The sequence below is a fragment of the Dendrobates tinctorius genome, unplaced genomic scaffold, assembly GCF_039654945.1.
Source record: "Dendrobates tinctorius isolate UK_male_01 unplaced genomic scaffold, ASM3965494v1 ptg000270l, whole genome shotgun sequence".
Classification (NCBI taxonomy): Eukaryota; Metazoa; Chordata; class Amphibia; order Anura; family Dendrobatidae; genus Dendrobates; species Dendrobates tinctorius.
This window is the reverse complement of record NW_027361937.1, coordinates 7,996,044-8,009,377: the sequence shown is the minus strand read 5'-3', so window position 1 is coordinate 8,009,377 and position 13,334 is coordinate 7,996,044. Positions and strand designations below refer to the sequence as shown.

At 44.6% G+C, this 13,334-nt stretch overlaps 1 protein-coding gene across 5 annotated transcripts in view; it reads left to right on the top strand.

The window, feature by feature from the left end:
• LOC141069643 (arf-GAP with SH3 domain, ANK repeat and PH domain-containing protein 1-like) overlaps positions 1-13,334 on the top strand; it is a 328,366-nt gene that overhangs the window by 244,407 nt on the left and 70,625 nt on the right. For all 5 annotated transcript variants that reach the window (XM_073559383.1, XM_073559384.1, XM_073559380.1 and 2 more), the window contains exon 9: positions 11,333-11,419. In XM_073559383.1, coding sequence (XP_073415484.1) covers positions 11,333-11,419 — 87 coding nt within the window. The remainder of the gene's footprint in view (positions 1-11,332; positions 11,420-13,334) is intronic.

Sequence of the window (13,334 nt, the reverse complement as noted above, 5' to 3'; positions counted from 1 at the left end):
TTGCCAAGCCATTGACTGATTTGACTAAAAAGGGTGCTGATGTGTTAAATTGGTCTCCGGAGGCTGTTTCTTCCTTTCAGGAGTTGAAGCGAAGATTCACCTCCGCCCCGGTTTTGCGGCAACCTGATGTCTCACTTCCATTCCAGGTAGAGGTGGATGCTTCTGAGATTGGTGCAGGAGCTGTTTTGTCCCAAAAGGATCCTGTAACATCTAAAATGAATCCCTGTGCTTTCTTTTCCCGAAAGTTCTCTCCATCTGAACGTAACTATGATGTGGGGAATAGGGAACTGTTGGCCATGAAATGGGCATTTGAGGAGTGGAGACATTGGTTGGAGGGAGCTAAGCATCAAGTCGTGGTCCTCACTGACCACAAGAATTTGATTTACCTAGAGTCGGCTAAGCGCTTGAACCCTAGACAGGCTAGGTGGGCCTTGTTTTTTACACGTTTTGATTTTGTGGTTTCTTTTCTTCCTGGAACAAAGAATGTCAAGGCAGACGCCCTCTCTAGGAGCTTCCTTGCTGATTCTCCTGTGGTGACCAAGCCTGGTACCATCTTAGGCGAAGGGGTAGTTCTTTCTGCCATCTCGCCCGATTTGAGACGTGCTCTGGAAGAGTTCCAGGAGGACAAACCTGAGCGTTGTCCCAGTGGAAAGTTGTATGTTCCTGACCAGTGGAAGAAGAGAGTGATGTCTGAAGTTCATTGCTCTGCTTTGGCTGGTCATCCAGGTATTTTTGGTACTAGAGATCTGGTGAGTCGGTTTTTTTGGTGGCCCTCCTTGTCTCGTGATGTCAGGAATTTTGTGCAGTCCTGTGGGACGTGCTCCCGGTCTAAATCGTGTTCTCGCTCTAGTGGGTTGTTGATGCCTTTGCCTGTCCCCAAGAGGCCATGGACCCATATTTCAATGGATTTCATCTCTGATATGCCTGTCTCTCAGTTTAAGGTTGGTGATATGGTGTGGTTATCATCAAAAAATATTGCTATGAAGGTGGCTTCTCCTAAGTTTAAGCCTAGATTTATTGGACCTTACAAGATTGTGGAGATTATTAATCCGGTCTCTTTTCGTTTGGCTCTTCCTGTCACATTTAAAATCCATAATGTGTTCCATAAATCTTTGTTGAAGAGGTTTGTTGAACCTGTTCCGGGGGTGGCACCTCCAGACCCTGTATTGGTTGAAGGTAACATGGAGTATGAGGTAGAGAAAGTACTGGATTCCCGTCTGGCTAGACGGAGACTCCAGTATTTGGTTAAGTGGAAGGGTTATGGTCAGGAGGATAATTCCTGGGTCTCCGCCTCTGATATTCATGCCAAACGATTGGTGCGTGCCTTTCATCGGGCTCACCCTGATCGTCCTGGTGGCATAGTTGAGGGTTCGGTGACCCCTCCTCAAGGGGGAGGTACTGTTGTGAGTTCATTTTCCCCTTCATTACTGAGGCCCGAGGAACTCCCTCTTCTGGTAAAGAAAGGTAGAGAGCCTGATTGTCAAACACCTGAGGCTGATGATTGTGACTGGCTGAGTGGAGTTACGGACTGGATATAATGCTGCCGACGCCCTTCTGCCCTGCGGGTGATTTCTCTGTGGGATCCTTGGAGACCAGTCTGAATTCCTGCTCCTCCAAAGCTAAGTTTGCTGCTTGGCCTTTTGCTTTTGTGCTTTGACTCTGTTTTTGCTTTGTTTTTCTGGATTTCTGCCATTCCCTGCTGGGGTGTGCTGAATTCATTTAGCTCTGTCTTCTGAAAATACCTGAGTGCTGATTCAGTTTTTGAAGCCTAGCTGCTTCAGGGCCTTTTTCATATCAGCTGGTTGGCTTATGTCTTTGATAGGGTTTTGGCAGATTGCAGACAGCAGCCTTCCTGTCCTTTCCTATCTAGGTAGTTTTGGGCCCCGTCTTTGCTCAGTCTATCTTTCTGTCTGTGTTAGTATTTTCATCTTGCTTCACCGTCATTATATGTTGGGGGCTGCATATTGCTTTGGGGTCTGCTCTGGGGCAGTTTAGATTTTCCCTTTTCTTTCTTTAGGCCTATGTATTTCTCCGGCTGTGATCGAGGGGTCTAGGGCATCGTAGGAACCTCCCACGGCTACTGCTAGTTGTGTTGATAGGTTCAGGGGTCTGCAATCTGATAGTTGCCAACTTCTCTGGTTTTCTGGACTTAGCTTGTATTTCTGCTTTTGCCTCCTACGGTGACTCATTCATAACAGGCAGCGCCCGTGTGGTGCTGAATGTTTCCAGCACGGCCAAGCTATCTTGGAGGCCTCTCTCGGTTGGGGAAAGCAGCAGGAGGTCATCTGCATACAGCAGGATCTTCACCTCTCGGTCGTGCAGGCAGAGGAGGATTCCAGGGCTGCTGCCAGTCCATTTATGTAGATGTTAAATAGAGTTGGCCTCAGGCTGCAGCCCTGTCTTACCCCACGGCACTGCCGGAAGAAGGCCGTCCTCTTTCCATTCACCTTCACGCTGCACCGATTCTCAGTGTATGAGCTCTTGATGACGTCGTAGGTTCTGCCACCTATTCCGCTCTCCAGGAGTTTCAGGAACAGACCTGGGTGCCACACTGAGTCAAAGGCCTTCTTGAAGTCCACAAAACATGCAAATATTTTCCCCTGTTTTTTTCTATGGATGTGGGTCTTGATGAGGCTCTGCAGGGTGTAGATGTGATCCGTGGTGCGATGGTTTGGCATGAACCCAGCTTGGCTTCTGCTGAGGGTGTCCCGCTGGGTGAGGAAGGTGATGATCCTTTTGTTAATAATGCTGTTAAATAGTTTTCCCAGAATGCTGTTAACACATATTCCTCTGTAGTTTGCTGGATCATATCTGTCTCCATTCTGTCTCTCTCTCTCTCTCCTTCCCAGCCAGCGGTTCCTTTAAATTTCCTCACTTTCAGGATCCGTCTGAAAACGGATCCTGTGCCATCCGTTCACATCAGTTGAGAACGGATCCGCTTGTCTGCCTTTTTGGCGGATTGTAACTGATACAAATAACTCTAGTGTGAAAGAGGCCTAAGCGATTCTCATGCATTCCTATGGGTGCGGAATCGCAGCAATTCTTTGCGATTCCGCACAAAAGAATGAGCATGCTGCGATTTTTTCCGTGATGCGATTCCGCCACGGAAAAAAGCGCAGCATTAGCACAGCATGTGCGGAATGCCATAGGAATGCATGGGGGGAGTTCTGTACACGATTTTTAAACGTTTTCGCGCCGAAAATCGCGGCAAAAACGCTTAAAAATCGCTACGTGGGCACACAGCCTGAGGTGCGTTTTTGGTGCAGTTTTTGTGTCTCTTTGTCCATGCTAATGTCCATGACTTTTCTGCAGAAATATCACTGCAAGTAATGATACCTGCGTTTTTGCAGCGTTTTTCCAACACCCATTCAAGTCAATGGGTGAAAAACGCTGCAAACACGCTGAAAGAAGTGACATGCTCATGTCTAAAAAAAAAAAAAAAGCAGCAAAGCACTAAATCCTGATGACACAAAAAACAATGTGTGTTTGTATGAGATTCCTGAAATATCATAGGTTTTGCTGGTACTGTAAAAAGCAGCTGAAACTTAGCATTAAAAAAAGCAGCAAAAACGCACAGTGTGAACATACCCGATTAGCAAAAGGCTTTTATAGGTGAGATACTCCTAGCATAACCTGGTAAGCTGAGAGCCCTATCACACATATCTGTGCATAAGTGAATTATTTTTCTTTTTGCACATGATTATTTCATCTAGTAGAAAGAGCTTAGATTGGCTATGAATAGCGACTCATGCTCTGGAGGACCTCTCATGTCACAGAAAGCTTTTGATTTAAATGGACATTGTAATGGTGGTGCTACAGGGAAATTGAACACTGGCTTCGAGGTGTTTCCACAGATCACAGCTACTCTCGGGGCAGCAGGGAACACTTTGTGATCAGCTTATTGACTAGGGACCCTGAACTAAATATGGATGATATAAAACGGCTAATGTCCTGATAATGAAAGGTGTGAGAACCTGGCCATATTTAGCCTGAAAGTTTACATCTATTGTCAGTTTAAGACCTCGTTCTCATTCTGTAAATGTGACAAGCCAATCTTTCTAACAGCGTTTTAATGAAGTAATGGACTGACTATGGGAAATGTGTTGTCTTTAGGTTAATTAGCAGCAGAAACAATTATTGAGGAACATAACGTTCTCCCAATGTATAATGCTGTAGATAATGAAACATTAAGCAGTGCGGTGCATACATCAGACTGCTGGAGTGGGGCTGACCACAAAGCTGGGTCTTATAGCCACACAATCTGTCCTTCACATCCAGTAATTAGCTCATTCCTCTCTTTCCCCTGAGATCGTCCAGACACAGACTGCAGCAGGTGAACTCAAGGTCTGTGCAAGATCTGGCTGGCCGCATAAAATGTATCATCCACAGCTTTGACAGTCCAGATGCTTTAGTATCACATAGACATCCCCTCTGTACACCATCACTTATATCAGCATTATTGTCTCCTAACACGTACATTGCAGTGTAAATCTAGCCATACGCATTAGATAGCCAAACAATAATTCAGCCAGAAGCTTACAGCTCTGTCTGCTGACTCTCCCATACACTAAGCTTGGCCGAGCACACCTGTGTCCCCTGTGGTCCAATGGGTAACATCTCTGTTGTGGAGAGTGTGACATGCCAGTTGTGTAAGGAGACTTATAGGCCATGCGTTGCGTCTCTCAGTTAAACATGCAAATTGCCTCTTCAGAGAGGAAGAGATCTCAATCTTAGAATTGAGGAGGAGAAACATTCTAAAAAACTTGTCTACAAATTGAGATTTGACTTTTATCCGAAGTCATGTGCAAGGCTTGTTACAGAGTCGATATTGATTTTTAGGATTGTTACTTCCAGACTTCTAGTTCTTTTCCTCTCTGAGGAGGCCATTTGCTTGTGTTCTCTGAGACAGCTGCTACCAAGATTATCTAGACTCATGGCTTATCTGCCTGTCAATCAAAAGACTTGGGCAATTGAATTCCAACCACCCAATCGTTATCCTAAAAGGGAAGGTGCCACCGTGTTTTTTCATAATTGAATGTAAAAAAGAAAGTAGTTTAATAAGATATTGTCCCCTAAGCTTGACTCAGTGGTGTGTATGGATTTTTTTTTTTTCTGTAGTAATGCAGCCACTGGAGGCTGCCATCTTACCTCTCTGGCTGCTGAACGACACTTTCTATGCTCATTTACGGCAGTCCCTGGACATAAGACATAACGGTCGGCTCCCGACCCCTATCTCTATCATTGCAGCTGCATCAGGAGTGAACTGGGCACGCCTCTGTGGGTGGCTCAATTCACAGCTGTAGGTGTGGCCAGGCACCATCTTATTAGAGCCCAGTGCTTTCCTGTTAGCTCCAGTTAAACTCTATTGCAAGCCCTGGATGCTGTACTGTTCCAGCATAACGGCTTGGATGTTCACTCTGCACATACCAGCTGTAAGAGAGGAACCAGGAGGAGCTGCTGGAGACCGAGCTGCTCTTTCCAAATCACCCGACCAGCTCTGCCCCTGCTCTTGCAAAACATAGGAGGAGCTGCTCCCTACTGTTTCAAAACACCTGGCAATCTGCTGGACATCTAATCCTCTCCTGTGTGATACTGACTGCTGAGCCCTGTATCTAATCCTCTCCTGTGTGATGCTGTGTGCTGAGCCGTGTATCTAATCCTCTCCAGTGTGATACTGTGTGCTGAGCTGTGTATCTAATCCTATCCTGTGTGATACTAACTGCTGAGCCGTGTATCTAATCCTCTCCTGTGTGATACTGACTGCTGAGCCCTGTATCTAATCCTCTCCTGTGTGATGCTGTGTGCTGAGCCGTGTATCTAATCCTCTCCAGTGTGATACTGTGTGCTGAGCTGTGTATCTAATCCTATCCTGTGTGATACTAACTGCTGAGCCGTGTATCTAATCCTCTCCTGTGTGATACTGACTGCTGAGCCCTGTATCTAATCCTCTCCTGTGTGATGCTGTGTGCTGAGCCGTGTATCTAATCCTCTCCTGTGTGATACTGTGTGCTGAGCTGTGTATCTAATCCTATCCTGTGTGATACTGACTGCTGAGCCGTGTATCTAATCCTATCCTGTGTGAAACTGACTGCTGAGCTGTGTATCTAATCCTATCCTGTGTGATACTGACTGCTGAGCCGTGTATCTAATCCTATCCTGTGTGATACTGTCTGCTGAGCCATGTATCTAATCCTCTCCTGTGTGATACTCTGTGCTGAGCCATGTATCTAATCCTCTCCTGTGTGATACTGTCTGCTGATCCGTGTATCTAATCCTCTCCTGTGTGATGCTGACTGCTGAGCTGTGTATCTAATCCTCTCCTGTGTGATACTGTCTGGTGAGCTGTGTATCTAATCCTCTCCTGTGTGATACTGACTGCTGAGCCGTGTATCTAATCCTCTCCTGTGTGATACTGACTGCAGAGCTATGTATCTAATCCTCTCCTGTGTGCTGAGCCATGTATATAATCCTCTCCTGTGTGATACTGTGTGCTGAGCCGTGTATCTAATCCTCTCCTGTGTGATACTGTGTGCTGAGCCGTGTATCTAATCCTCTCCTGTGTGATACTGTGTGCTGAGCTGTGTATCTAATCCTCCTGTTTGATACTGACTGCTGAGCCGTGTATCTAATCCTATCCTGTGTGATACTGTGTGCTGAGCCGTGTATTTAATCCTCTCCTGTGTGATACTGTCTGCTGAGCCGTGTATCTAATCTTCTCCTGTGTGATACTGTCTGTTGAGCTGTGTATCTAATCCTGTGTGATACTGTTTGCTGAGCCGTGTATCTAATCCTATCCTGTGTGATACTGTCTGCTGAGCCGTGCATCTAATCCTCTCCTGTGTGATACTGTGTGCTGAGCCGTGTATCTAATCCTCTCCTGTGTGATACTGTGTGCTGAGCTGTGTATCTAATCCTATCCTGTGTGATACTGACTGCTGAGCTGTGTATCTAATCCTATCCTGTGTGATACTGTCTGCTGAGCCGTGTATCTAATCCTCTCCTGTGTGATACAGTGTGCTGAGCCGTGTATCTAATCCTCTCCTGTGTGATACTGACTGCTGAGCCATGTATCTAATCCTCTCCTGTGTGATACTGTCTGCTGAGCCGTGTATCTAATCTCCTCTCCTGTGTGATACTATGTGCTGAGCCGTGTATCTAATCCTCTCCTGTGTGATACTGTCTGCTGAGCCATGTATCTAATCCTCTCCTGTGTGATAGTGACTGCTGAGCCCTGTATCTAATCCTCTCCTGTGTGATACTGACTGCTGAGCCGTGTATCTGAAGGTGCTGTCACACTTAGCGATGTACCAGCGATCCCGACCAGTGATATGACGCGGTCAGGATCGCTGGTGCATCGCTAAGTGGTCACTAGTGAGCTGCCACACAGGCAGATCTCACCAGCGACATAGCAGGGGACGGGGGTCGCTACTTACCTGTCAGACGAGGCGATCCTGACGTCCTCGCGTCCACGCGTCGCTCGTCGTTACAGCAGGAAGCGCCGCAGGAAGCTGACGACGAGAAACAGTCCTGGACGTTCTCGCGCGATCAGCGATAACCAGCGGGGGAGCCGGTCGTAGGTAAGTATCAGACACAGCGATATCGCTAGCAATATCTCTTAGTGTGACAGGCCCTTAATCCTATCCCGTGTGATACTGCTCTCCTGAAATACTCTGTGCTGCTGTCACCCTGCTCCTCCACCATATATCTCCCTCTGTGCCCCCCATAGACCAGCACACTGCTCTCCTGAAATACTCTGTGCTGCTGTCTCCATGCTCCCAGAATCCTTGCTGCCTGCCATCCTCGGTGACCGAAGACCCCATTCCTCTCCTCAAATCCTGTCCTGGCGATATGTGAAAGCGAGGCGACAGGGGCCTGATATATGGAGGAAGGAGCAGGGCGACAGCAGCACAGAGTATTTCAGGAGAGCAGTGTGCTGGACTATGGGGGGGTCACAGAGGGAGATGTATGGGGGAAGGAGCAGGGTGACAGCAGCACAGAGTATTTCAGGAGAGCAGTGTGCTGGTCTGTGGGGGGCACCCTGATCGGTGCCAGGGAATGTACATAGAGCGCTGTGTTTTATACACATGGATGGACCGTCTGCTTGTCTGCTCCACAGAAATCCAGGAAACATTTCTGCTGATAGATGACCTGTTCTGATCCAGACTTTACATGCAAAGACAGTCAGTAACTTTGCAGGCCCCATCAAAATGGCTGCTCACTGTGTTCCTAAATGTCATCCTCTCTTTTCTCTTAGCAAACACCCAGAAGGGGAGGAGATGAGTGACATCACACCCATGTCAGCAGACTCCGCCCATAATTACTCCAGTGCAGTAATGTGAGCTAGTTGCACTAGGTTTTTGTGCCAAACTTCAGTAGCTGCTCCCCCTAGTGTTAACAAGTGGAAATGCCAAACTTTTTACAATTATTTTTCATATTTTACAAAATTAAAAACAAATGATAATATTTTTTAAGAAAATGTAAACATTAATTCTTTACATTTTTTTCAAATGCTGAAAAAATTTTTTTTGGATGTCACCTTCCCTTTAAGTCAGGAGGTTCCCATACACATTAGATGGTTAGATGATCATATTACAAAACGCTTGCCAATCTCTGTCTTCTACCATGATTTCCAGCTCTCCTGTGGACCCTTTGACAGCTCTTTAGATTTACTGCATCACATAAAATGGAGTGGTGCTGCTTTCCCAGTGTAATGCCTATGAGACGCATTAAAAAAAAAAAGAAAAAAATGCATGTACAGTTGTGGCCAAAAGTATTGACACCCCTGCAATTCTGTCAGATAATACTCAGTTTCTTCCTGAAAATGATTGCAAACACAAGTTTTTTGGTATTATTATCTTCATTTAATTTGTCTTAAATGAAAAAACACAAAAAGAATTGTCCTAAAGCCAAATTGCATATAATTCCACACCAAACATAAAAAAGAGGGTGGACAAAAGTATTGGCACTGTTCGAAAAATCATGTGATGCTTCTCTAATATGTGTAATTAACAGCACCTGTAACTTACCTGTGGCACCTAACAGGTGTTGGTCATAACTAAATCACACTTGCAGCCAGTTGACACGGATTAAAGTTGACTCAACCTCTGTCCTGTGTCCTTGTGTGTACCACATTGAGCATGGAGAAAAGAAAGAAGACCAAAGAACTGTCTGAGGCCTTGAGAAACCAAATTGTGAGGAAGCATGAGCAATCTCAAGGCTACAAGTCCATCTCCAAAGACCAGAATGTTCCTGTGTCTACCTTGCGCAGTGTCATCAAGAAGTTTAAAGCCCATGGCACTGTGGCTAACCTCCCTAGATGTGGACGGAAAAGAAAAATTGACAAGAGATTTCAACGCAAGATTGTGTGGATGTTGGATAATGAACCTCGACTAACATCCAAACAAGTTCAAGCTGCCCTGCAGTCCGAGGGTACAACAGTGTCAACCCGTACTATCCGTCGGCATCTGAATGAAAAGGGATTGTATGGTAGGAGACCCAGGAAGACCCCACTTCTTACCGCGAGACATAAAAAAGCCAGGCTGGAGTTTGCCAAAACTTACCTGAAAAAGCCTAAAACGTTTTGGAAGAATGTTCTCTGGTCAGAAGAGACAAAAGTAGAGCTTTTTGGGCAAAGGCATCAACATAGAGTTTACAGGAGAAAAAAGAGGCATTCCAAGAAAAGAACACGGACCCTACAGTCAAACATGGCGGAGGTTCCTTGATGTTTTGGGGTTGCTTTGCTGCCTCTGGCACTGGACTGCTTGACCGTGTGCATGGCATTATGAAGTCAGAAGACTACCAACAAATTTTGCAGCATAATGTAGGGCCCAGTGTGAGAAAGCTGGGTCTCCCTCAGAGGTCATGGGTCTTCCAGCAGGACAATGACCCAAAGCACACTTCAAAAAGCACTAGAAAATGGTTTGAGAGAAAGCACTGGAGACTTCTAAGGTGGCCAGCAATGAGTCCAGACCTGAATCCCATAGAACATCTGTGGAGAGATCTAAAAATGGCAGTTTGGAGAAGGCACCCTTCAAATATCAGGGACAAGGAGCAGTTTGCCAAAGAAGAATGGTCTAAAATTCCAGCAGAGCATTGTAAGAAACTCATTGATGGTTACCGGAAGCGGTTGGTCGCAGTTATTTTGGCTAAAGGTTGTGCAACCAAGTATTAGGCTGAGGGTGCCAGTACTTTTGTCTGGCCCATTTTTGGAGTTTTGTGTGAAATGATCAATGTTTTGCTTTTTGCTTCATTCTCTTTTGTGTTTTTTCATTTAAGACAAATTAAATGAAGATAATACCAAAGAATTTGTGATTGCAATCATTTTCAGAAAGAAACTGAGTATTATCTGACAAAATTGCAGGGGTGTCAATACTTTTGGCCACAACTGTAAGGGGCTTCCAAATCCCAGTCTATGTGTACTCCTCTGTGTAGTGTGCCCTGATATAAGTGCAGCTGAAGGCTGTCGAATAGACCACGGAAAAACTAGAGTTTGGAAACCGCTTCTGTGCAATTTTTTTTTTTTTTTTACAAGAATGAAGACAAATCCCTTAGCAAAGTTCCAGAACTTTCCATGCTGGACAAAATTATAAAAAAGTAGCTTCCCTGTAAATGATTGCGTCAAGTCCCTTAAAAGCTTTAAAAAAAAAAAAAAGCAAAAATTTTTTTGCAAAAATATTAGAAAGAATAGATTTTTTTTCCCATAATAATTCCCTTGTTATGGCTACATAAACATTTATTTAGTACTGCAGTTTCCATAATGATCTAAACTGTAAAATTCTGCTCACCTTACCATATAAATATTGTGATATAGACCCCAAAATGGTGACCTCAGAACACTTGTCCGGCATGACACTGGCCCTGATACAGTATTTCAGCAGGGTCTATCAGGATTCTCGTCAGTAACAGGGTCTGATGGAATCCATTATGCTTTTGTTTTGCTTCTCTAATAATATATATCGCATAAATCACATTTTTATCTGAAATTAATACATTACTAAATGAAAAATGGATTAAAAAAACGATAGTTTCTCTTTAAATGATACAGATGATTGCTTTTGCTGAAAAAAAAGTGAAATGTAAATATGTCAGCCGTATAAAACATGGGGAGCCGCTCGTCTTATTTTGAAAGTAAATGTCTCCTAGGACTCTTCCCGAGAAGTGATGACTCGCATGGTTTTTGGATAGGTGACATGTCTGAATGGCAAGGGAGCTGCTTGTGCGCCCGTGGGCGGTGGGATAGTTTCAGTGTTTAGCAGAGTCCTTGAAGGATTATTAAACAAAATAGTGACCCTCCGCGTGTCTTGTAATGTTGTCCTTTGTGTGTGCCCGTCAGATCAAGAGCAGACAGGAGGAGGAGAAGAAGCAGCTCTGCTCTCTGCGGGACCTGCTGAAGCCCACGCTGCAGATTGAACCCAAAGAGGTAAAAAATAATCTCACGGAGATGAAAAAACAATCCGCTGGGCTCTAAATCCTGCTGTACACCTCTTATGTAGTCGATATTGCTGAAAACTTTACAAAAGACAACTTTTATTGAGGATTTAAGGTCCAGTAAGATATTGAAATGACATCCGAGAAATGCTTCCACATGTCCCTAGTTATATATACCCGCCTGCCAGTGTGCACTTTACACAAACTGTCTGTACTTGTTTTAGAAGAAGTTCTCCAGACAAAGCTGCACTCCTCCCATCAAAGTTTTTATCCTCTTAATATATTGAATTGATAATATTATACAGCATTGTGTACTTACAATTACTCATTTTACCTTTCTGCCTAATTAATTCTTCTCTTTTCCAATAGATCTATGACATCACGTGACTTGAAACTTTGAATCCTTCTAAGCTCTTTGTAGAAATAAGAAGTCTCTTTTTCCTGCATGAGTCATTAGAATAACTACATTTATATCTCACTGCTAAATCTGTTGTGAGTTCATTTTCCCCTTCACCATTGAGGTCTGATGAACTCCCTCTTCTGGTGAAGGAAGGTAGTGAGGCTGATTACCAAGCATCTGGGCAGGATGATGATGATTGGGTGACGGGAATTGCTGACTGGATATAAGGCAGCCGACGCCCTTCTGCCTTGCTGGTGATCTCTCTGAGAGATTCTAGGAGACCAGTCTGATTCCTGCTCCTCAAAAGCTAAGTTTTCTGCTCTGCCTTTTGCATTTGTGTTTTGGTTTTGTTTTTCCTTGTTTTTCTGGATTTCTGCCATTCCCTGCTGGGGTGTGCTGAATTCCTTTTTGCTCTGTCTTCAGAAGATACCTGAGTGCTGATATAGTCTTTTTGAAGCCTAGCGTCTTCAGGGCTTTTTTCCCTATCAGCTGTTGGCTCTTGTTTCGATAGGGTTTTGGTGGATTACAGACAGCAGCTTTTCTATCCTGTCCTCTGTAGTTAGCTTGGGCCCCATCTTTTGCTCAGCCTATCTTTCTATCTGTGTGAGTGTTTTTTCATCTTGCTTCACCGTCATTATATGTTGGGGGCTGCCTATTGCTTTGGGGTCTGCTCTGGGGCAGTTTAGATTTCCCTTTCTGTCTTTAGGCCTATGTAGTTCTCCGACTGTGATCGAGGGGTCTAGGGCACCGTAGGAACCCCCCACGGCAACTGCTAGTTGTTGTTGATAGGTCCAGGGGTCTGTAATCCGATAGCTGCCAACTTCTCTGGTTTTCTGGACTTAGCTAGTATTTCTGTTTTTGCCTCCTACGGTGACTCATTCATAACATAAATCCCTTGCAGTCCGGCTCCACCTCCTCTTTTACTATTGACCCAGCGGCTCCTCTCCTTCCTCTTCCATGGACTTTGCAGTGACTCATGAGTCATGCAGGGAAAAGATACTTCCTGTTTCCACATACAGCTTAGAAGGATTCAGCTAGTCAGTTATTAATCACAAGATGTCATAGAGCTAATGGAAGGGAGAAGAATTAACTGAGTAGAACAGCAAAATGAGCAATTGTAAGTACACAGTGCTGTATAATATGGTGATTGCAATATATTAAGGGAATTAAATCTTTGATGCTTGTTTAATAAAACATGCCTGCCTTCCCCTGTCTACAGGTTGTGTGTGGTGTATCGGCTCTGTCTCACTACCTTCAATTGAGCTAAGCTGCAACATCAACAGCAAACTGTAGACAGTGGGGGCGCTGTTTTTTTTTTTTTTTTTTTTTTATCTTAGACAACCCCTTTAATATGTCATTGAGATAAAGAAATAATTGTATTGAGTAATTTGTATCTGTTCCTGTACTGTAAGTAGGAAAACCAATACTCTGTATAATTCAGTGTATTAGTTTTCCCTGGAGTGCTCCTTTAACTTTTTGGATATACAGGAAATTCTTTACATGTATC